Source organism: Taudactylus pleione, unplaced genomic scaffold, assembly GCF_031769625.1.
Source record: "Taudactylus pleione unplaced genomic scaffold, aTauple2 ptg000202l, whole genome shotgun sequence".
NCBI classification, from domain to species: domain Eukaryota; kingdom Metazoa; phylum Chordata; class Amphibia; order Anura; family Myobatrachidae; genus Taudactylus; species Taudactylus pleione.
In genome coordinates this window covers 8579317-8603941 of record NW_028284604.1, presented here as the reverse complement: position 1 = coordinate 8603941, position 24625 = coordinate 8579317, and the positions used below count along the sequence as shown (strand labels likewise).

At 46.2% G+C, this 24625-nt stretch overlaps 1 protein-coding gene across 2 annotated transcripts in view; it reads right to left on the bottom strand.

Moving 5' to 3' along the window:
- YTHDC2 (YTH N6-methyladenosine RNA binding protein C2) overlaps positions 1-24625 on the bottom strand; it is a 136725-nt gene that overhangs the window by 34216 nt on the left and 77884 nt on the right. Inside the window, exons 19-26 of one of the 2 annotated variants that reach the window (XM_088477690.1) lie at positions 22550-22655; positions 22084-22203; positions 18154-18426; positions 17899-18025; positions 17614-17819; positions 10454-10649; positions 8980-9095; positions 6826-7118 (exon numbers count right to left, since the gene is read on the bottom strand). In XM_088477690.1, the coding sequence (XP_088333816.1) occupies positions 6826-7118; positions 8980-9095; positions 10454-10649; positions 17614-17819; positions 17899-18025; positions 18154-18426; positions 22084-22203; positions 22550-22655 (1437 nt within the window). The remainder of the gene's footprint in view (positions 1-6825; positions 7119-8979; positions 9096-10453; positions 10650-17613; positions 17820-17898; positions 18026-18153; positions 18427-22083; positions 22204-22549; positions 22656-24625) is intronic. The other variant, XM_088477691.1, reaches the window with a different exon arrangement.

Below are 24625 nucleotides of genomic sequence, written 5' to 3'. Positions count from 1 at the left end.
AGACTGTTAAATAAACTGGAAAGCATGGGATTGGCTACAAAGATAGTTGAATGGATAAGATCATGGCTGCAGGATAGGAAACAGAGAGTTGTAGTAAACGGAGTGCAGTCTCAAGAGGGAAATGTTACCAGTGGAGTACCTCAGGGATCTGTACTTGGACCAGTGCTCATTTTAATATCTTTATTTGTGACATTGCAAATGGTATTGAAGGGAAACTATGCCTTTTTGCAGATGATACAAAGGTATGCAACAGGGTAGACACACCAGGGGGGGTAAAACAAATGATTGATGATCTAGGTAGACTAGAGGAATGGTCAAGAACATGGCAACTACAGTTTAATGCCAAAAAATGCAAGATCATGCACTTGGGTCTCAAAAATCCAAAGGCTAAATATAGTATAAATGGCACTATACTGGAAAGTACTGCAGAGGAAACGGATCTAGGAGTCACTATTTCAGGTGACTTAAAGGCAAGCAAACATTGTAACAAAGCAATAGAGGAAGGCAAGTCAGATGCTTGGTTGCATAGGGAGAGGAATCAGTAGCAGAAAAAAAGAAGTGATAATACCACGGTATAGGTCATTGGTACGTCCTCATCTCGAATACTGTGTTCAGTTCTGGAGGCCATATCTCCAGAAGGATATTAAAACATTAGAGACTGTACAAAGAAGGGCAACTAAAATGGTGCAAGGTCTACACCACAAAACGTACCAGGAAAGACTAAAAGATCTTAATATGTATAGTTTGGAGCAGAGAAGGGATAGGGGGGACATGATAGAAACGTTCAAGTATATAAAAGGTTTTAACAAGGTAAAGGAAGGAGACATTCTTCAAAGAAAGAGAAGTATTAGAACAAGTGGACATGTTTTAAAACTGGAGGGTGGTAGGTTCAGGGGAAATTTGAGGAAATATTACTTCACTGAAAGGGTAATGGACAAGTGGGATAGCCTCTCATCAGAGGTGGTAGAGGCTAACACAGTAGAGCAATTTAAACATGCATGGGATAGACATAAGGATATCCTTCAGAAGAAGTAAGGATAAATAAGGGTTGAGGTAATATGTTTAAAAATGGGGCAGACTAGATGGGCCAAGTGGTTCCTATCTGCCATCAAATTCTATGTTTCTATGGTTGTCTGGGTTACCCCATGCCTCATCCATAAGCTCGGTGAGCTGTTCAGATACAGGAAATTCCGTTTTAGCCACCTTCCGGTGGTGATTAAACATAGGCGCCTACTTACTATGAGCTGGTTCATCATCCTGAATATCTAGGACTGATTTAACCGCCTTCATCAAAGAGGGAACATCCACTGTGGACGGATGATCCTCCTCCCCCGAGCTAGACCCTGGAGAGGAACCCTGCGCATCATCTGATTCCTCTGATGATGTGTCTGAATCCATATGTTGAGCAGACTGCTAAAAAGATAACTTGCGCTTAGGCGTCTTAGTGCCCTACCGGTCTGCTATCAACATTAGATGACGCCATACTCTGCCTAGAATGGCCATAAACATCCTTCCAGGAAGGATGCATATGAGGTGCAAACATGGCATGCTGTGGACACCCCATCCAAGCAGGCAGTGTGGGAGCAGCCATACGATCCACAAACTGCATTACCTGGGACAAAGAGGAGACCCAAGATGGCTCTTGTCCAGAGACAGGTAAACCGGACTGGTGAGGTGACACTTTACAACAGACAGCACACAAACCATCCTTTACATCCTGAGGGGACACATAAGCCATACATGATTTACATGAAACCAGCACAGAGGGCTCCCCCTCCTGTTTCCCTTTATCTTTTGACATGTTCAATAAAAGCAATGATTGCAATGTTATGTGACAGCCTTCACAAAATCTTAATGAATGTGAAGTACTCAGAGAAAAACCTCCACCCCAAGAGGATAGCGTGTAGTTATAATTGACAGACAGAAATAAAAGACAGTGTCAATACAGCAGCTAGCGAACAGTCACATACAATGCATATGTAATATAATTACAATCGACTCTAGATCAACTACACAAACACAAAGGAATGGTAGGATATAGAGCACTATGGGCCTCATGCAGAGGCGGTCGTTAGATGCAAGCGGTCGCTCTGAATCAGGGCGGCCGCTTGCATCCTGAACGGCCGCCTCCTTGTCGATCATTAAGCTGTGGGTTAACACCCACGGCTCTAACAACCGACATGGGTGATGGTCGCGATGGTCAAGACCATCACGACCATCGGGGCTTACGACCAGACCCTAGGGCAGGGTCTGGGCACTCGTAAGCCCCACTGAGCTTCCTGATCTGTTCGATGTCAGCAATGATGTCAGTGGGGCCGCCCAGGAAAACGGCAAGCATTCCGACTGGAACGCCTCTGTTTGGCCGGGCACGCCCCCGGCCCGCCCAGCAAACGGGGCGAGCTGTCACTCAACATCAACAGCTCGCCCCGTCTGCTACGAAACCCCTAATGACGGAGCGCCCGTCGTTAACCGGGTCTCGCGCATGCGCTGTGGGGCAACATCGAGGACCAACTCAGAATGAGCTACTGTATACCTTAACCAAGGGAGAGATATACAGGGAGACTGACCCAAACCCTCCTGAGACCAACAGCTACAGAGCACACTGAGCGTGAGCACCTCAAATACATGTGGAGGGAGGGCGGAGCAATCCAGATGCGCAAAATCCTTCGTAGGGACTGCGTCTGGGTCGGGGCAGGAGCTGCCGGGGGAGCGCCTACCTCCCCTAAGCTGCGTTAACCAGCCGAATATGCTGGCCTCGTGGCAGCAGAAGCGTCTGCTGCCGATTCCCGGCATCAGAAGATAAGGCCCCGGATGGTGTAGTGAGGGCGCGGATAATCCCGGGCCCTGACTGCAGCAGCTTCTGCTGTGTCTCTGACACCAGAAGCAAGGAATGTAGCGCGCGATTCCCCGTAAGCCAGGAATCGCCTTACCTGACATCTCCATGCATCTGGTTGCAGTCCGGGTCGCAGCATAGCTGCTAGCAAGCTCAGCCCAGTTACTGGTGTTGCGGCCCGGCGGAGGTCAGACGCTTAGTACTGCCAACCCAAAAGCATAAAAATGAAATAAAACATAAAATAAAATCTTAGGACTGTCTGAGTAGTACCCGTGTTACAAAGGTGCGTCTTGATCTTATCGCACCAAACGTACAAAGGAGGGTTACCTTCCTAAGGCAGTGTCCCGTTTTCATGTGAATGAAGAAAATGTTGCTCCAGCTTTTCAGGCTCCAGGCTCTATCTTTCTGAAGGTGAAGACTCCCTGGATGTAGTTTGTGCTCTCCGTATCTGGTATGCAGTCGGGAAGCCGGCGGACCTAATCCCGACAGCCGGCAAGGGTCTAAAGACAGGCGTCGATATTCCGACGCCTGTCATTAGGCATATGCCAGGAAAACCGACGCCCGGCATCCCGATCGAAAAGACGCCGGGCGCGGATAGCCGCTTTTAGGTTTAGGGCCCCCGGGGGGGACTTAGGGTTAGGCACCCCCCCGGGAGGTTAGGTTTAGGCTAGGGGAAGGGTGGGTTAGCATTAGGCACTTAAGAGGGGGGATTAAGGTTAGGCACTGGGGGGGGGAGGTTAGGGCTAGGCACCCCTAAGGGAGGGTTAGGGGGTAGAAATGGGTTAATATATACTTACCTGGGGACGATCAGGATTTCCTCCTCTGCTGGGATGCCGCTGTTGAGATTCCAACAGCCGGGCATGGGTCCGGCGGTAAATCATACCGATTCCCCGTATCTATATGGAGCGTACAAACTCTGTTAGAAAATCAGATGCTCTTTTTGTATTATATGGTTTTCACAAACGAGGATGGCCAGCTAATAAGCAGACTCTGACGAGATGGCTACGTATGACTATCTCTCAGGTGTACACACAGGCTGATCTCCCTGTTCCAAGCACAGTGACAGCACATTCTACTTGGTCTGTAGGGCCACCGTGGTGCCTCTGTGGAACAATTGTGCAAGGCAGCCATGTGGTCTTCTGTCCACACTTTTCTTAGGTTCTATGCCTATGATACTTTTGACTCTCAGGATGCTTCCTTTGGGTGACGAGTTCTCCTTTCTGCTCAGGAGCATCACCCACCCTAGGGGAACTGCTTTAGGACATCCCCATAGTATCCCTGTGAATCTCTATGAGCCCCGAAGAAGAAAATCAGAGTTATGGTAGACATACCTAGATAACTCCTTTACTTCGAGGTCCATAGGGTCCACAGACCACCCACCCTGACGCACCTGGCTGCATTGGTAATTTTCTCCTGCCTTGAGGCTTGTTAACTAAACTGAAGTCCTATTGCCAGGGGCGGGGTATATATGGGGGAGGACCCGAGGCATCCTGGGAGCTGAAGCTTTAACTGTTTGGTGCCTGGTCTCTCCAACTATAATATCCCCCATGGTATCCCTGTGGATCCCTATGGACCCCGAAGAAGAAATTTCATGTTAATATGCTGTCAAGAAAACTTTCCCAACACTATTGCACCCCCCCCACCCCCCCCCCCGGCCTCTACCAGCCTGAAAAGTTGACAAAAGACAAGATGGCCCCATTTTTCCTCAGCACCCTTAGGTCAAAAGTTTCATATTGAAAAGCTCAGTAAAAACTACTGAATTAAGTGAATTATGCTTACCTGCCACCCTTAGTTACAATTATGTTGTGGTGGACAGGGGTGCTCTTCACTTTATTCATATATTTTATTCATGGCCAGCGCTAGGCTTCACTGCCCCCAGCACAGTCCCGTGCGGCACTGTCACGCCCCATTCCCTCCCCCTGAGCGTATACCAATAACGTCAGTGGGTGGGTGAAGGTTTTTTTTTTCCCAGAGCCGGGCGGTGGTGAGTGACTCTGTTCAGGCAGGGCTATGGCACTCCAGGCAAAGGCCCTGCTAGCCCATGCCTTAAGCCGCCACTGATTTTTTCATTGGCAGCCACTAGCACTGGCACTGCCACGAGTTGATGGTCCAGTTAGAAATAAAATGAGGCAAATAATTTTATTTGGAACTGCACCATCAACTCATGGCACCCCTGAAAGTGCCCTCCAGCACCCCAGGGCAGGCTAATAGAGAGCTGGCCTGGACCCCGGTACTTCGCAGGGGGCGTGGCCTAACTGCGGGAAGCGTGACCATGTCCTCCTTACAAGAACATAGGAAAAGGAACTTGCAGCACTGCAAAGCAGCGATGGGCACCGTGGCAAATTCAGTGGGGGGCGCAATCAGTGTGATCGCTCCCCACTCCCCCACACAGGCAGAGGAGACTGCTGCTGGTGCTCAGTGGCAGCAGCCTCCCTGGCCCCACTGGATCCCAGCACCGGGAAAGAGGCTACTGACAGGTAAGAGGAAGAAGGGATGGGGGGGGCAGTAATTAGTACCAGCTCTCCCCCCCTCCTTGCTGCCCCTGCCCTAGGGTGCATCCACTTTGGGAACCACTGTTCTAGTGTTTGGTATGAACAATAACGGACTATGTTTTCCTATTATATATTGCTCACTTCCTATTATTTCAAAGAGAAAGCAGCTGAAAACATTAAAGGTGCGCTATTATTATTTCTATTTCCGTGACCATGTTTGAGCATATAGGCATTTATGCATTAAATTATTCACATGATTGGCTGATTAGATATTTGCATTAGCAAGAAGACATACTGGTGTATCTAATGAAGTGGCCACCGCATTGCATAACCTACACTGACCCAGCAATCACACCCATGCTACTTTGGGAGGCCCATAAGACAGTGATCTGAGGCCGTTTAATTAGAGTCGCACCTTATGCCAAGAAAATGTAACCACAGAAAATATAAAAGCCTCTGAAGAAGTAACCCAATTAGATATGATACATAAATCTACAGGGGTCAGGGAGAGCTACTACCGGCTGATAGCAGCAAGGGAAGTGCTTGTCTTTAGCTTTCAGACAAAGCAAAGTCCTCCCTCATATGGTTAAATCAGACCTTTTATGAAAAAGGGGACAATGGGGTTTTGTAGGCGACTGCTAACATGAGCTAATCCTTATACATTTAGTTGAATCTTATGCTTGCACACCTTGCCAATTCCGCCTCACATGCACAAGCTCTTGACACACCATTTAATGCTACATTCTAATTATATGCATCTCATATTTACGGGTCTATGTACTAAGCCTTGGAAAGAGATAAAGTTTACAGACATAATGTACCAAACAATCAGCTCCTAAATGTCATTTTTCAAACACCGCCTGTAAAGTGGCAGTTAGGAACTGATTGGTTGGTACTTTATTTCCATCCACATTCTCACTTTCCAAGGCTAGGCTTAGTACATAGTCCCCATAATGTGCAACTCCTATTTAATGTGCATAACCATGTTCTAATGTTTTAAACTCATCACAAAAAAGTCTCTGTCCTCTCACTGTGTATTTTACTGATTTATGGTGCCACCTGTATATGCAGAACTGAGCCTGTTCTCCTGCTCTAAGCTATCCAACAGGTCTTTAATCAACTTGTGTACTATTTATTGCTCTACACTAAGCTTACAGACTAACACCCCTTGGTTGGGGCTTAGCTAGAAAAGGTATCCTTAGGCTTCCTGGGGAAGCTACAGGCTGCAGGCTGTCAGTACTCAGTGATGCACCAAGGGCCTGATTCAGAGACGTATGCTAATGCAATTGCATCTGCGATTTCTCAGGGAACGCAGCTGCGATAACATGCTCATGATTCCAAAGCTTACCCGATCATAGGGACGCACATAATTGTCACCATACTCACTAGTGATGGTGTTATGGTAAGACTTTTTCAGAACACAATTTTTTCTATTTTATGCTTTTACCACATATAAACTATATTAGAAGAAAAATAAGAAATAAATAGCAGAGACCTTACCTGTCTAAACTGCAGAATTCCTCTGAGAAGTCTGCTTCTGCTGAACTCTTGCGACTATTATTTGTCCTCCAGGAAGAGGACATTGGAAGCTCTTCGGAAGACATTGGTCTTGGTCTTTGCCCAATTCCAGAAGGTTGCTGTAAACTTGCAGACTGCTCTTCAGTGCTCAAAACAGTTATGACTGCCCGGATGGTGGCCTCATCCACTTGTGACCAAGGCTTAGAGGGGGCCTTCATCCTCCGCAGGAACAGGCTGTGCCATTTCTGCCTCAGTTGTAGCAAAAGACCAGCAGCCTATAAAAGTAAGTGCGAATTAAGCTTCCAAACACCCACATTTGTCACGTTTAACAAGTGATGCTAATATATGTGTAAACTCTTGTAAATATACACAGATCAGCCATAAAAACACTGCCAGGTGAAGTGAACAACATTGATTATCTCGTTACAAAGGCACTTGTCAAGGGGTGAGCTATATTAGCAGCAAGTGAACAGCCAGTTCTTGAAGTTGATGTATTGGAAACAGTAAAAATGGCCAAACATACGGATTTGACCAGGGCCAAATTGTGATGGTTAGATGACTGGGTCAGGGCATCTCTATAATGGCAGGTCTTGTGTGGTGTTCCAGGTATGCAGTGGTTAGTACCTACCAAAAGTGGTCCAAGGAAGGACAACCGGTGGTCTGGCGACAGGGTCATGGCCGACCATGGCTCATTGATTGGCATGGCGAGCGAAGGCTAGCTCGACTAGTCCTATCCCACAGAAGAGCTACTGTAGCACAAATTGCTGAAAAAGTGAATGCTTGAAAGGTGTCAGAACACACCTTGCATCTCAGCTTGCTGTGTATGGGGCTGCACACCTGCAGACTGGTCAGAGTGTCCATGCTGACCACTGTCCATCAACAAAAGCGACTACAATTGGCAAGTAGGTGTCAGTACAGGACCATGGAGCAATGGAAGAAGGTGGCCTGGTCAAATGAATCACATTTTCTTTTACATCATGTGCCAGGTGTGTGCGCGTTGTTTACCTGGGGAAGATATGACACCAGGATGCACTATGGGAAGAAGCCGGCGCTGGCAGTGTGATGCTCTGGGCAATGTTCTCCTGGGAAATCTTGGGACATTCATGTGGATGTTACTTTGACATGTACCACCTACCTAAACATTGAAGCAGACCAAGTACACCGCCTCATGGTAACTGTATTCCCTGATGGCAGTGGCCTCTTTCAGCAGGATAATGTGTCCTAACACACTACAAAAACTGTTCAGGAATGGTTTAAGGTACATGACAAAGAGATCACAGTGTCAACTTGGCCTCCAAATTTCCCAAGATTTCAATCTGATCGATCATCCGTGAGATGTGCTGGAAAACCAAGTCCAAGCCCTGAAGGTCCCACCTCGCAATTTACACGATTTAAAAGGATCTGCTGCTAATGTCTTGTGGCCAGATACTACAAGACACCATCATAGATCTTGTGGAGTGGATACCTTGACGGGTCAGAGGTGGCACGAAGGGAACCTACACAATATTAGGCAATTGGTTTTAATGTTATGGCTGATGGGTGTATATAAATACACAGTATATACTGTATGAACCACAGGTTCTGAGATAATCATTCATTAATCAATTAGTTCTTAATTAATTAATCCATTGTTCATTAGAAAAACGCATATATTTTTATATAATAAGGAATCAGACACCCACTATTGTAAAGTATAATAGCCTAGTTTTTTTCACCCTTCATTCATCGGGAGCTGTCCCGTTAGTCTCAGCAGTAGGAGCATTGATGCAGGGTGTAAATGAGAGTTTACAATCTAGGGAGGGACAGCAGGGGGAACATAATCCCTTCACACGTGCATTAAGTTGGTGAACAAGATAGCAATGTGTAATTAAAGCACTTGCATCCATAAAGCACAAGTGGGGAAAAAAAACTCTGCTAATGATGCTACACATCATGCTGCCCTTAAATAGAATGACTGAAAAGAGAATAGCTGGAGCTGACAGGATCAGGATCTATAAAGTCTTGTCACTGAAAAACTTTGCACACTCAACTGGCAATACTGGCTTGCAAATTTTTCCAGTGACAAGAATGTAATATTAAAATTGGCCATAAGGTGTCAGCGTATACAAATATAAATGTGAATTCAACTAATATTACCTCAGGGTCCAGCTTAAAATGTAACCACTCATCCAGCTTTAGTGTTGCCATCATAGCTGCGCTGCGGTCCTCCATCTCACTGTCACTGCTGTCATTGGGAACACCATCCAGTGCTGCTGCAATATACAGAGTAAGAAGGGAATATACCGCCAGCACGTCGTGGATGGAAATCTCGATCGTCTACAAGGTAAGTATCAACTAACCTAATCTACCCCCTAACCCTAACCCTCCCTTAGGTGTGCCTAACCCTAACCTCCCCCCCTCTGTGCCTAACACTAATCCCCCCTTTCCCTGTCGCCTAAATCTAAGTCCTCCGGGGGAATGCCTAACCCTAACCCTCCCTCCCCCTAGCCTAAACCTAACCTCCGAGGGGGGTGCCTAACCTGAAGTCCCCCCCCGGAACCCTAAACCTATGCCCCCCCCGGCTGTCCGTGCTCGGCATCCCTTCGATCGGGACGCGGGGCTCCCGGCGTAGGTTAATTAACCCTAGCCGGGATTCTGTAGTGGAGATGCCGACGGTCGGCATAACAACCGCCGGCATCATAAACGCATCCCGTAAGAAGAGTAATTAAGCAGTAGAATAACAGGAACAAAGATACATGACACATGGTCAGCCAGGACAGGTCAGAGAACCCTGAGGACCATAGTCTGCCATTGTGTGCACTTGTCGCTGACAGCACAGAGAGTTTTGTCCAAATTAAACAGAATGCAACAAGATGTTTAGGTGTAGACAGCTTAATACTCTGTTCTCGATATTATCAAAATAATTCTGCACACTTTGTACTACATTTATGGGAACATGTAAATGCAAATGAAGTATTACATGTATTGCTCTAAACAATCAGACAGAACAAATGATCTTTGCCTGACCAAACTTTTATTCTACAGATATGTCCTCATACACTATTCCTGTAGTCGCACCAATCCGCCCTTCTCGGTGCGCCAGGTCCCGCGCCACTCTGCTTGCACCGAGCATCTTTTTTGCTGAAATGTGCGTCTTAGCTGCAAAGTGATGCGACAAAACCGCTGCACTTTATCATTTCATATACGACACTTGTACATCTGTGTGCGACGGAGTCTGAATCTGTATACAAAGTTGTACGATGCAGCGGCTACAGATTTGTGTCACGCCAAGGGCTTCATTAAGGGATGTCGACACTGCTAGAATAGTTACATGTCCACAATGGGATATTACATGTAAATCTAACACTAATCTAACCCTGATTGCAGCCTAACCCTAAAATCATGTGTCGAGATTCTGGATGTCGGCACTTACAATGTCGGTATGACTGATGGTATTTATCTCTGAGAAATGGCTATTTTTGAAAAACACACTGACACCCTTTTTACAATTTTGTTTTCCCATTTATTGCGTTATAACAAACTAAGCTACTTTACAAAGTTTCAATTCACACCATGCTAAGCCAAGTTCACATTTTCTAGTCAAGAAAGAAAATCATGGTGAAATCCCTACCACGGAAGTTAGATGGCTCCTGTAAGGCATTGCTGGGTAGCCTTGCTGGTCCTGAGAAGATCACTACAGTGACAGGTGTAACCACAGAGCAGCACCTAATATTAGCAATTCTGTGTGCCCGAGTCATCTCGTCATAGATCAGCCAATCCGTGACCAGTGCTTGGATAGCAGCAGCCTGCCCATTCTCAGGGGGGATCTGTCCGTATGGAAACACATAACTTGTATTAGTGTTTGTTCATGATATGATACATCTTACTTATTATTACAGTCTGCAGTCCCCGGAAGGAGAAGTAAGTCAAGAGATATCAGAAGATTCTCTAAATGCTGCCTGGAAAATCAGTTTTCTACATAAACCTATCTATTTTTTAATTCTGGCCCTAAAACCAAACCCATCATTTTATAAATGATTTTAATTTGCCAGGTACCACCCAACATTATGTATAGAACGGAGGCTAGTTCCCTGCTCTGGGAATAAACTATTAGTGCAGGCATCCATCTGAATGAGAACTAGTTGTGGAAGATGGGGAACCATCATTTGATTAGAATGTGAAGAGATCCTTATTATTATTCCAGATATTATAAAATAATGTTGAAAAATGTATTATACATATACTTCTTACTAGGGGTGAGCGGGTTCGGATTTCTGAAATCCGAACCCCCCCGAGCCCCCCCGATCCGAGTCCGATCCGAGTCAGGCTCGACTTTTCCCGCCTGACTCGGATCTGAAATCGAGGCAAAACGTCATCATCCCGCTTTCCGAGTCTCGCGGGTTTTGGATCCTATATAAGGTACCCGCGTCGGCGCCATTTTCTCACTCGGCTGTGGTGGGAGTTAGGGCTGGCTGGGCTGTGTAGTGTAGTGTAGTGTAGTGCTGCTGTTGTCCACTACTTCAAAGTCCATAGGGGCTGGCTGGACTGTGTTGTGCAGTCAGTTCTCCATAGGGGCTGTGTCCACTCCAAAGTCCTGTGCAGTGTCCCAGTCCTAAAGGATTGCTGTAGTGTTGTCCAGGGGGTGCTCTGTCCATCAGGGATGCTCCCCCCAAGTGCTAAAAAAATAATATATTTACTGTGTTTGTGAATTGTGTGCGCAGTAGCCGCACGTGCATCAACAAAATAGTGCCAAGCGTGCGCCTGTGTCATAAGTAAGGGCCGGCTGGCTTGACCGTTAAAGGGTGCTGTAACCCCCAAAGTACACTCCAGTCCAAACCAAAAAAATATATATTTTCTGTGTTTGTGAATTGTGTGCGCAGTAGCCGCACGTGCATCAACAAAGTAGTGCCAAGCGTGCGCCTGTGTCATAAGTAAAGGGCCGGCTGGCTTGACCGTTAAAGGGTGCTGTAACCCCCAAAGTACACTCCAGTCCAAACCAAAAAAATATATATTTTCTGTGTTTGTGAATTGTGTGCGCAGTAGCCGCACGTGCATCAACAAAGTAGTGCCAAGCGTGCGCCTGTGTCATAAGTAAAGGGCCGGCTGGCTTGACCGTTAAAGGGTGCTGTAACCCCCAAAGTACACTCCAGTCCAAATCAAAAAAATATATATTTTCTGTGTTTGTGAATTGTGTGCGCAGTAGCCGCACGTGCATCAACAAAGTAGTGCCAAGCGTGCGCCTGTGTCATAAGTAAAGGGCCGGCTGGCTTGACCGTTAAAGGGTGCTGTAACCCCCAAAGTACACTCCAGTCCAAACCAAAAAAAAATATATTTTCTGTGTTTGTGAATTGTGTGCGCAGTAGCCGCACGTGCATCAACAAAGTAGTGCCAAGCGTGCGCCTGTGTCATAAGTAAAGGGCCGGCTGGCTTGACCGTTAAAGGGTGCTGTAACCCCCAAAGTACACTCCAGTCCAAACCAAAAAAATATATATTTTCTGTGTTTGTGAATTGTGTGCGCAGTAGCCGCACGTGCATCAACAAAGTAGTGCCAAGCGTGCGCCTGTGTCATAAGTAAAGGGCCGGCTGGCTTGACCGTTAAAGGGTGCTGTAACCCCCAAAGTACACTCCAGTCCAAACCAAAAAAATATATATTTTCTGTGTTTGTGAATTGTGTGCGCAGTAGCCGCACGTGCATCAACAAAGTAGTGCCAAGCGTGCGCCTGTGTCATAAGTAAAGGGCCGGCTGGCTTGACCGTTAAAGGGTGCTGTAACCCCCAAAGTACACTCCAAACCAAAAAAATATATATGTTCTGTGTTTGTGAATTGTGTGCGCAGTAGCCGCACGTGCATCAACAATGTAGTGCCAAGCGTGCGCCTGTGTCATAAGTAAAGGGCCGGCTGGCTTGACCATTAAAGGGTGCTGTAACCCCCAAAGTACACTCCAGTCCAAACCAAAAAAATATATATTTTCTGTGTTTGTGACTTGTGTGCACTGTGGCTGCACGTGCATCAACAAAGGAGCAGTGCGAAGCGTGCGCCTGTGTCCCATAAGTAAAGAGCCGGCTGGCTCATTTCTTAAAGGGTGGTGTAACCCACAAAGTGCACTACTCTCCAGCAAAAATAAAAAAATATTTTCTGTGTTTGTGTGCGCTTTAGCCGCACGTATATATCAATATAACATAAATGGAGGACCAAACTTTCTCCGATAAAAATAAAATAGGGAAAGATCAAGAACCACTTCCTCCTAGTGCTGTTGCTGCTGCTGGGAGTTGTTCATCATCCCAGAGAGGAAGTAGGAACATCACTACTTTTACTAAACAATTGACCCTCCAACAGTCCCTAGCGATGAGGATGAAGTACGACAGCAGTCATCCTGAAGCAAAACGTATAACTGAGGCCTTGACTGCTATGTTGGTGTTAGACGTGCGTCCGGTATCCGCCATTAGAGCAGTGGGATTTAGACAATTGATGGAGGTAGTGTGTCCCCGGTTCCAAATCCCGTCTAGATTCCACCTGCATCCTCAAAGCAGCAGCGACAAGCGTGCGTCTGTCTGTTAAAGGGTGGTGACACCCTCAAAGTGTGCTACACAAACAATAAAAATATTGTTCTTTTTTTTTCTGTCTTTGTGAATTGTGTGGGCTGTAGCCGCACTTGCATCCTCAAAGCAGCAGCGACAAGCGTGCGTCTGTCTGTTAAAGGGTGGTGTAACCCTCAAAGTGCGCTCCACAAACAATAAAAATATTCTTCTTTTTTTTTCTGTCTTTGTGAATTGTGTGGGCTGTAGCCGCACTTGCATCCTCAAAGCAGCAGCGACAAACGTGCGTCTGTCTGTTAAAGGATTACATCGGTGACAGCATCCAAGTAGGCATATCAGACAGTCCGTACCTGTACTGGCAGGAAAAAGAAGCAATTTGGAGGTCCCTGTACAAACTGGCTCTATTTTACCTGAGTTGCCCCCCCTCCAGTGTGTACTCCGAAAGAGTGTTTAGTGCAGCCGGGAACCTTGTCAGCGAAAGGCGTAGGAGGTTGCGTGGAGAAGATGATGTTCATAAAATGAATTATCAACTCTTCCAGGGAGACCAGCCTCCAGAACGTACAGAGGGACCTGTGGTTGTGGATTCCAGCGGGGACGAATTAATACTCTGTGAGGATGAGGATGTACACACTGAAGAGGGTGAGGAATCGGTGGATGAGGAGGATGAGGATGACATCTTGCCTCCGTAGAGCCAGTTTGTGCAGGGACAGATTAATTGCCAGCTTGTTTTGTGGGGGCCCAAACGAACCAATCATTTCAGCCACAGTTGTGTGGCAGACTCTGGCGCTGAAATGATTGGTTTGTTAAAGTGTGCATGTCCTGTTTATACAATATAAGGGTGGGTGGGAGGGCCCAAGGACAATTCCATCTTGCACCTCTTTTTTTTCTTTGCATTATGTACAGTTTGGGGCCTAGTTTTTCAAACTGCCATCCTGTCTGCCACTGCAGTTTCACGCCTAGATGGGTCACGTGTTTGTGCCGCCCACTCGTGTCGCTTAGCATAGTCATCCAGCTACCTCGGTGCAACCTTTTGGACATAAAAACACTATTGAGAGGTGTGAGGTGTTCAGAATAGACTGGAAATGAGTGGAAATTAAGGTTATTGAGGTTAATAATAGCATAGGAGCAGAAAAACCTACAAATTCTGTGATTTTAGCTGTTTTTATGCTTTTTTTCAAAAAAATACAGATCCAAAACACAAAACCCAGAACCTAAAACACGGAAGGGTGGTTTTGGCAAAACCAATCCAGATCCAAAACACGAAGAAAGATCCAGATCCAAAACCAAAACACGAAAAGTGGCCGGTGCACACCCCTACTTCTTACAGAGCTAAGTATGCTTAGTGTTTAACCTATGCTCCTGCACTTCGGTTTTTTTTTTTTATATCAATTCTATTCATTAATGGCTTTCATAAATATCTCCCTTAGGCTAGTGTCACACAGGCGCACGTTTGTCCCCTGTATTGATCTTGGCATTTATGGGCTTCAATTGGTATTTACGAGCACAAAGGAAGCATGTAACAGCTGAACTTGTGTCACAGGAACAAGTATACATGCTATAAATGGGTTCTTACTGGCTGCGAGTTGGGACAGTCACACACAATACCACCTGGGAATGGCTCAATCTGGCACCATGGAGACATATCAGTTGGAAGCCAGAGAAATGTGCACTGGCTGGAAAACCTTTCAAGGGATCATTTCAGATTAAGGGCCGTATTCAATTTGGAGCGAAAAGCCGCTCTCGGCGAAACTACTGTATTTCGCCGATGACATGATTTTTGATGATTCCACTTAACCCCGTATTCAATTTGTCCAACTTTTCGCCCGTGTGAAAAGTCAATGCATCAGACCCGGTGAAAATCTGGTAACGTATGGGAGTAAATTATGATCAGCAATTTGCTCCTAAATGCCAGAAAATAGATGAAAATGGTCATTCAGACAAGTTTGTTAAATGTTTGATCTAAACAATTTGTTCAAACAACAGTTTTTGTCTATTTTCCGGCGTTTGGGAGCAAATTGCTGATTGTCATTTGCTTTCATACCTTACCAGATTTTCATTCCAACCAATCAACTAGTTGGCTGGTTGGACAGATAATGTTTAGATGTGTGGCCAGCTTAAGGCAAAGGTTCCCAAACTCGGTCCTCAAGGCTCCTCAACACTTCATGTTTTAGAGATATCCATGGTTGAGCAAAGGTGACTTAATTAGAGCCTCAGTCGATTTGATTTAACCACCTGTGCTCAACCATGGATATCTCTAAAACCTGAACTGTTGGGGAGCCTTGAGGACCACGTTTGGGAACCTCTGTACTAAGGAATTATCCAGCTAAGGGCCTAATTCAGACCCGCTCGCGAGCGCTGAGCGCTCGCAAGCGGGACGATGGTGCCCTAATGCGCATGCGCACGACGGAGGGAGCTCCGTCGTGCGCATGCGCGAGACCCGCATAGCGACAGCCAAGCTGTCGCTATGGGTCTCGCACCAAAGGGGGCGTGCTGTCGATGGTGAGTGACAGCACACCCCCTTTGGTGGGCGTGTCGGGGGCGTTGCTGCCCAGACGGAGGCGTTCCCATGGGAACGCCTACCGTCTGGGTACGGCCCCACTGACATCACTAGTGATGTCAGTGGGAGTGCTTTTGGCTCTGATAGAGCCAAAAGCACTCCTGGGCTTGCGGCAGCGAGAACGTACCGCAGGGTCTCGTCGCAAGCCCGATGGTCGCTATGGTCATGACCATCGCGACCATCTTTTTGGCCGCTCGCATAAGCTGTGGGTGGTAACCCACAGCTACGCGAGCGGCCAGGAGGCCGCTCCATTTTTAGGTAGGAGGGCCCTGATTCAGAGCGAGCGCTCTGGTCAGAGCGTCCGGCTCTGAATCAGGCCCTAAGTTATAACTTTGAAAAAGACACCAGATGAGCATTGAAACAAATCAGACGGTTGCTGACCCATTTGATGCACTTAAAGTGCACTGCGTCATTTCTACTATTTACTTGCCACTGATTACTGCATGTAATGAGCATTGAAACAAATCAGACGGTTGCTGACCCATTTGATGCACTTAAAGTGCACTGCGTCATTTCTACTATTTACTTGCCACTGATTACTGCATGTATGCGGTTGGTGCAGTGGTTAGCATTACTGCCTCATAGCACTGAGCTCTTGGGTTCAATTCTCACCAAGGCCCTAGTGGTGTGGAGTTTGTATGTTCTCCCCATACTTGCGTGGGTTTCCTCTGGGTACTCCAAAAACATACTGGCAGGCTAATTGGCTCTCGATAACACTTGCAACAATAGCTTTCAGTTCAAACCTTGCAATCTGGCAAAACACAGCCAGAACCTGGCTACACATTGCACCGTCAGTACAAGATCCAGGACCGACTTACTGTATATCTGGAGATCAGCAGTAATAAATAACCTAATTTTTATCGGTTACAATGTATTCTATGCATTGCACATTACATATTCGGTTATTGGACTGTCATCGGGAGCCTTACTGAACTTGAAACGGTTTACAGGGGACTCTTTATACTGCCAACTAGTGGGGAATGGATTTGATAATGTATATGGTTATGTCGTGTATGTTTTTTAGTTATTAAAATTACTTTTAACCTATCCACAGTTATATATATATATTTTTTTATTAACCTTATGGTGGAATTTCCATGCTGACATTAACTGAATTTATCTAATCTTTCAGCGCTGTTTATTTTACTATTAGTACTGAAGGCCTGATTCAGAGCCTCTCTCTGCTGGTGAGCTCTTGCTCTGAATCAGGGCGTGTTTTTTTTTTAAATTCTTCAGCCACAGCTTGTGCGAGTGGCCTGGTGTCCGTCGCGATTATCGCGGCCATCGGGCTTGCGACGAGACCCTGTGGTAGATCAGGAAGTCCACTACTGACATCACTAGGGCCGCCCACAAACGCCAGGCTTTCCTAAGGGAACGCCAGCATTTGTGCAGCCACCCCCCTTCCCCACCTACAAAACGGGGCGAGCTGTCACTCACCATCGTCAGCCGCCCCGTCTTGTAGCGAGACCCTTAGAGACTGAGCTGCCGTCGCTGGGCGGGTCTCGTGCATGCGCACGCCGGAGGTGGCGCATGCGCAGTGGGGGACCATCGACCCGCTTGCGAGCAGGTCTGAATCAGGCCCTGACTCCTCTATACAGGTGCAGACACAATTAGACTAATTAACTGGAACCTGCACCTTACAGATGTGTTTTGTTCCCAATTTGGCATGATGAAACTGCACCGTGCTCATGGTTATACCTTTTTATACTGTGGCTGGCTCAGGACTGAAGACGGATGGAAGCGCACACGTTTTTCTTTGGGACTGGTGAGCGCCATATTCTCTCTGTCCACATATATCACGTTCGGATACATGCCAGCAACAAGGGCAGCTTTTACTACAGCCCAATTCTCAGAGTTTGTATTCACATCTCTAATGTCTCCTCCTCCGCGAGCCCTGACAAACCCTATGGAGAAGCAGAAAGGCGATCAATCAATTTGATGCAATCACATCTTCCTTATTGTTACACAGGGTCGGACAGTTACCTGAAGCCCTGAGTTGGCCGAGAAGCTGTGTTCTCATTCCAATGATAATTTCCATTGTAGCCTGAGAGAGAAAGTTCTTCTCGCAGAATGCTCTCTCCCAGCCGTCACTTCGCGCCTTCTGCCAAGCCTGCAAAACAGTTATAGGTGCCCAAATGTTTTTGGTTTCTTTAATTAAAAATGTCACCTTTTATTGTGATATGAAATACATAAAGCAGCAACAAAGAGAAGATACTTTAGAGGGTGGTAATTCCTCACCTGGAAAGCCCTGAGTAATGCCATGTGATCACTAAAGGTCCCTGCGGTGAATCTCTTTCTACACAACATGGCGGCACGCTTTTGGGAGGCCTGGGTAGGTAAGACGAAGGGATCTCGATACGCTAAAGTGCAGGCTATGGTCAGGATGGGGTCTAAGCACTTCAAAACGACAGCGCACAGCACCATTTTGCCAAGGTGAGGTTCTACTGGCAAGTCGGCTAAATGGTAACCAAGTTCTGTCAGATCCTCCCACGTGTCCATGGCATCGATTGACTGTAAACACAAAGCATTCCGGCACAATTAGCACAGACAGACACAACAGTATATGTGCAACAGTGCTTTCTACAGCTACGGATAAGAATCTCAGGGCATTTCCCATATTATTATTATTTGGTGTACAGATAAGAACTAGACACTGATGAACAGTATAATTATAAAGACCAATACAAATCAAACATACAGATGTGTCCTCACACACTATTGCTGCAGTCACGCCAAACAGCCCTTCTCGGCACCAAGTCCCACATGACTCAGCTTGCGCTGAGCATCTTGTGTGCTGGAAAATGTGTCTTAGGGGTAAATTTACTAAGATGGGAGTTCTATTTAAGAAGCGATATTGCCCATAGCAACCAATCTAAAGCAAAAATGATCTAGTGAGTGACAAATCTATGGGCAGAATAATAAATAATAAAATTCAGAGAAGAAAAGCCAGACTGGTGCAAGACAGGAAGGTGATAGCAACTCGAGAGCGTTACAACAATGGCATATAGAAGACCGTCTCTGACCACAAAGCAGGCTGAAGTGAATAGGATATAGCAGCAGAACACCACACCGAGATTCACTCCTGGCTACGAAGAACAGAAAAAGTTGCATCTAATAAGATGGCCACAGAGGGTATTACTGACACAATATACAGGATGGACTATTCTTACTCTCCAAGTGTATATATGAACATCAACGGCATTAGAAATGAAAAGTACAACACATCTTACTGTACATATCAAAATAATTTAGACATTTTTAACATATTTAATGTAAATGATCAGAGGGTTATCATCTAAATACACGGACAGTTAATGGATTTATACTCAGTACCCTCGTATGCAAAGGGATTACTGATAACTTTCATTTAATGTCTTTTTAGATGGTTGCTTTAATATCCAGAAGGCAAAACATAAAGGATACAATCTATATACATAGATCGACAGGTGATAGAGAGGCAGAGGAAGAAAGGGACATTATCAGTATCTAAAAAGAACCAAGGTTAAGCCCCACAGAACAAGTGGAGGTACATTGGGTAGGGGGGAAGCTGTTCCCCGCGGCCAGCCAACAGGCTCCATTTGCCGGGCGCCCGCTGAGATTTTGTTACCAGCGGGCGCCCGCTGAGATTTTGTTACCAGTGGGCGCCCGGCTCCCTACCCGCACCGCACCGCCAGCCAGAGGCTGGAGCTCACTCCTGACCTACGGATTCCAGCTCCCGCAGTGTGTGCAGTGCACTATGGGATAGACGTCATGACGTTTCTCCGATAGTTCAGACAGAAGAGCAGCCGGGCGGACAGGAGGCAGCAGACGCGGGAGCTTGTTTTAAGGTAAGTAATAGTATATTTTTTTTGTAAGCGGCTTCATTACTACTAGGGGACATTACTATTAGGGGCACTGCTACTAGGGGGCATTTCTATTAAGGGCACTACTACTAGGGGGTATTACTATTAGGGGCACTGCTACTAGGGGGCATTTCTATTATGGGCACTACTACTAGGGGGCATTACTACTAGGGAGCATTTCTAGTAGGGGCACTAGTACTGGGGGCACCACTACTGGGGACACTGCATAAGGGGCATTACCACTGAGGGCACTGCGTAATGGGCAGCACTACTGGGGGCACTGAATAAGGGGTACTACCACTACTGGTGGCACTACATAAGAGGCATTACCACTGTGGGCACTGCATAATGGGCATTGTGTATAAGGGGCACAAATGTGGGCATTGTGTAAAAGGGGCACTACTGTGTGTCATACATGAATAAGGGACACGACTATGTAGTGTAATGTGAATTGGGTGAATCAAGATTGTGCTACTGTGTGGCGTATAGCTTAGTGGCCCTTGGGCTTCGTTGAATTTTTTTATGTGGCCCACACTGCGTATAAGGTTGAAGACCCCTGCCCTAAAGGAAGAGACTAAACCCCAGGAATTTCTGATGAAAGAAGTCTGAACCTAAAGGAAGGCCAATTTAAAGCCAACATGGAAGAAGGACAAGAGTCGTGTGAAACTGTCAAAGTCCAAAGTGTAAGCCAGTTTTCCTGCTCGTCATCAGACCTATTGAGAGAGCCCTATAGCTTGTAGGTAGAATCATGGCCTTAAGCCACACTGGTAAAACCAACTGAGCAAAGTTGTGACTTAGAAGGTTGACCTCCAGAGCTAGCCACCAAAAGTGACCATCCAGCTCCACCAGAAGAACAAGAATACACTTTTCGTTAACCTTCCTGATCTACCGAGAAAGCATGGAAATAGCACTACCATGGAATCGTGATGGCATCCATTAGAATGCCTGCTAATCCCTGCACTTGCGCAGCACTGAACTACCATGTGATTCAACCAAGTCATTGTGCTAACCTCTGGATGATCCCCCCACTTTAGAGTGAAAGGCATGCCAGCTTAGAAGTCAGCATAGCAGATGTCCACTATAGGGATGAACAATGCTAGGTCACACCGTTCCAGCAGAAAATCTTGACCATATTAGTCATGACTCATAACCAAGGCATTGTCTTCCCCATAGGATGTACATCACTGATTAGAGCTCAAGAATGTGTATAGGCTGTGAATCTTGGTTAAGGCCCAAGTCCCTGCAGGTGAAGGCACTACTTTAATGCTCCCAATTCCTGGATCCATGGTCATGATCCCAGACACCACTATGTTACTGACTAGACATAGGCAGCCTGGATAATGAAGCCCCAAAGATGTAATGAATGTCTGATTTACTTTTGTCTCTGCATCAGTCCTTTAGTTGTCTATTGAAGAGGGCTGAATAGATTTAGCCCTCAGCTCTACTATTTTAAGGTACCGGGGGTGAAGAACCCCATTTGGGTCAAAACATAATAAAGAGAGGTAATCCAAAACTAGAGTAGCTTTAAGTCCTCTAGATAACTATAGAAATAATAAGTTAATCTTTGGTTAAAAATAAATAAATAGTCAATTCCTCCTGCGGAATGCGTTCGGCTTCCCGGCGGTCTGGATAACGACGCTTACCTTACCGGCACCGGAATACCGATGCCGGGATTCTGACCGGCGTCGGGATTCTGGTGCCGGTAAGGTAAGCGTCAGCATCCGGACTGCCAGGAAGCCGAAGGTAAGTAGCGGGGTTGGTGGGGAGGGTTAGGTTTAGGGGTTAGGCACTAGGGGGAGGGTTAGGGTTAGGCACTATGGGGGGGAGGGTTAGGTTTAGGGTGCGAGGAGGGGGAGGTTAGGTTTAGGCACTAGGGGGAAGGTTAGGTTTAGGCACTAGGGGGGAGGTTAGGGTCAGGCAGCAGGGAAGGAGGGTTAGGGCAGGGAAAGGGAGAGGGTTAACATACCGACCACCAAGTGTCGGTATGTTAACCCTGTCGGGATCCAGGCGTCAGGATTGTGACCGCCTGTCGATATTAAATACAGATTCCCCTCCTGCTGACATTCTGCATTGCTAAACATGTAATGAATAAAATTTATTTGTTTTATTGCAAACATGCAGGAAATCAGAAACAAGTTATGACTGTTACATTTACACTGAATACATAACAAGTTTAAAGAGTATAAAAAGGACAAAATTAAATGACATTCAAAAGACCATTGCACTATAAATTAATTATTTTGCAAGATTCCTGCAAGATTCTAAAGAAACTACACACAAGTCCTTTAATATGGATGAAATAAAGCCAATCTATTCTACTGCTTACCTTCAGCATCTGTACCGCATTTCGAACAATTAAGGCTGGAGGGGGTTCTGGAGCTTTCATTAGAAAATCCGCAATTGGACAATTTATTGGTGCTAACAATTTTGTATGCAAACAGAGTTCCTGTGTGTAGAAAGAAAAAACAAATTACGGTACAACGTCAAAAGTATATTTTGATGCTTATGCATGCAGCTTTGCAAAACTTCAGGAAATACAGTACTGGAGATTAGTAGGGAGTAAAGGCCCCCATACGTCTGCGACGAATCACCACGTTCCTGCGATCCTGCAACACGACATCGCAGGATCGGTGAAATCTAACATGTTGGATTTCACAGATTTGCCGATCACGATCAAAATATGATTGCGCAATCTATCGTTAGATGTATGGGGCCTTTATTTATGAAGCACAACCCATTTACTTAAATACAAACTTTCAATTATAAACTGTCATTGGATGGTTAAGCCTTACATGGAGAGGCATTCGTAGTAGTTCTGGTGTCTGAAACTCCAACATATTCTCAAAACGAAGTTTACTGAATAGTCGGAAACAGACGCCAGGTCTGCAGCGACCAGCCCTGTAAAACACCAACATACAAATTTGATGAGAAAAAGCACCACCAAGCTAATTTTTACATGGTGAAGGATGACTGAGCGTGCCATAAAACTGTAGTCAATAATGATCAAATAAAAATGCTACACATTACAAACAAAATCTATTATTCTGAAGGCTCCCCCTACATTCAGAGACCATCATACCCTGGGGTATAAAAGTGTCAGTGAATTTTTACAGTATGTACTGTCAGATGCATGACTAGAACAGCAGGGAATAACATTGATATAAATAGTGATGAGACAGGCAAACACACTGCAGTACATCTCTCTCATATATACATGCTTGTCACAATTGTGTGAGCATATCCTTAATGAACTTTGTAGTCAGCTAGTGCACTACCAAATACAGTCTGAAAAATACAGAATTATGGTATAACATACCTTTTGATAATTATTTTTCTTCGAGGTCCATAGGGTCCACAGGAATTACCTTGGGGTATGTAGTTGGATCGCATCCAATGCACCAAACAGCAAAGCTTTGGAGCTCCCAGCATGCACTGGTCCTCCTCCCTATATACACCGCCCTCAGCCACAGGCATTCAGTTCGTAACCAAGCCTTGCGGCAAGAGATGGAGAGTGGAGAAGGAATTGTCATGTGCATAGGAAACACTCAACAAGCGAAGAGGGAATCTGTGACAAAAAGCTTAGGAACAGATCCCATTTGAGGCCAGGTGCGTCAGGGTGGGTGCCCTGTGGACCTCGAAGAAATAGAATTATCAAAAGGTATGTTATACAATAATTCTGTATTCCTTCTTCGGGTTTCATAGGGTCCACAGGAATTACGTAAAGCAGTTCCCATAAGGGTGGGGGCACTCCTGCGCAAAGAGGAGAATCCGCCGCCCAAAGGAAGCAACCTGGGAGGCCTACGTATCAAAAGCACAGAACTTGATAACGTATTAACAGAAGACCAAGTTGCTGTCTTGTGGAGCTTGTTCAGCAGAGGCGCCCTGTCTTACCGCCCACAATGGCCCCACGGACTGAGTGGAATGTGCTGTCCCCTTGTTAGGAACAGGGGGGTCAGCCTGTGTATAGGCCTGAGAAATTGCCACACAGTGCCAGTGAGCCAAGCCTGTTTGTTCGCTGGCCAACCTCTTTTGTGAAATCCATATAACACAAAGAGAAAATTTGATTCACTGACGGAGCTAGTCTGATCCCCGTAGATACGAAGAGCTCAAACCACATCCAGGGAAGTATCACCTGTAGACAGGTCCGAAGACTTAAAGGCCGGGACTACAATTTCCTCATTAATATGAAAACGGGAAAAAACCCTTGTGGGGTAGCCCGCCTTGGTACGGAGGACAGCTCTATTTTGATGAAACACCAAATATGGAGAGCGACATGACAGTGCTGCCAAGTCAGACACTAAGCGAGCTGAAGAGATGGCTAGGAGAACAAAGCGTCTTCGCCGTCAGCCATCTCAAGTCCACCCTATCCAAGGGTTCAAAGGGATGCGACTGCAGTGCCCTGGAACCAAAGACAAATCCCACGGTGCCACTGGTGGGAGAAATGGAGGTTGCAGTCGCAGAACGCCCTGTAAGAATGGGCTCTAGTGCGTCTTGCTACCCGTCATAAAAGAACAAAAGCTTAGGACTGCCTAGCAGTCCTGCTGCATAACAGGTGCTTCTTGCCGTGCACCAAACAAAACAACTGAATACCTGTGGCTGGGGGCGGTATATATAGGTGGGAGGACCAGTGCATGCTGGGAGCTCCAAAGCTTTGCTGTTTGGTGCATTGGATGCTATCCAACTACATACCTCAAGGTAATTCCTGTGGTCCCTATGGAACCCGAAGAAGAAAGTCTGCAGTACAGATGTGTCCATATACAGCTTTGCTGCAATGGCGCTAAAAAGTCCCTCTCGGAGCGCCAGGTCCTGTGAGTCTCTGCTAGCGCCAGGCGTGTTTTTTGAGTCTTTGTTGCCGAAGATGCACGTAA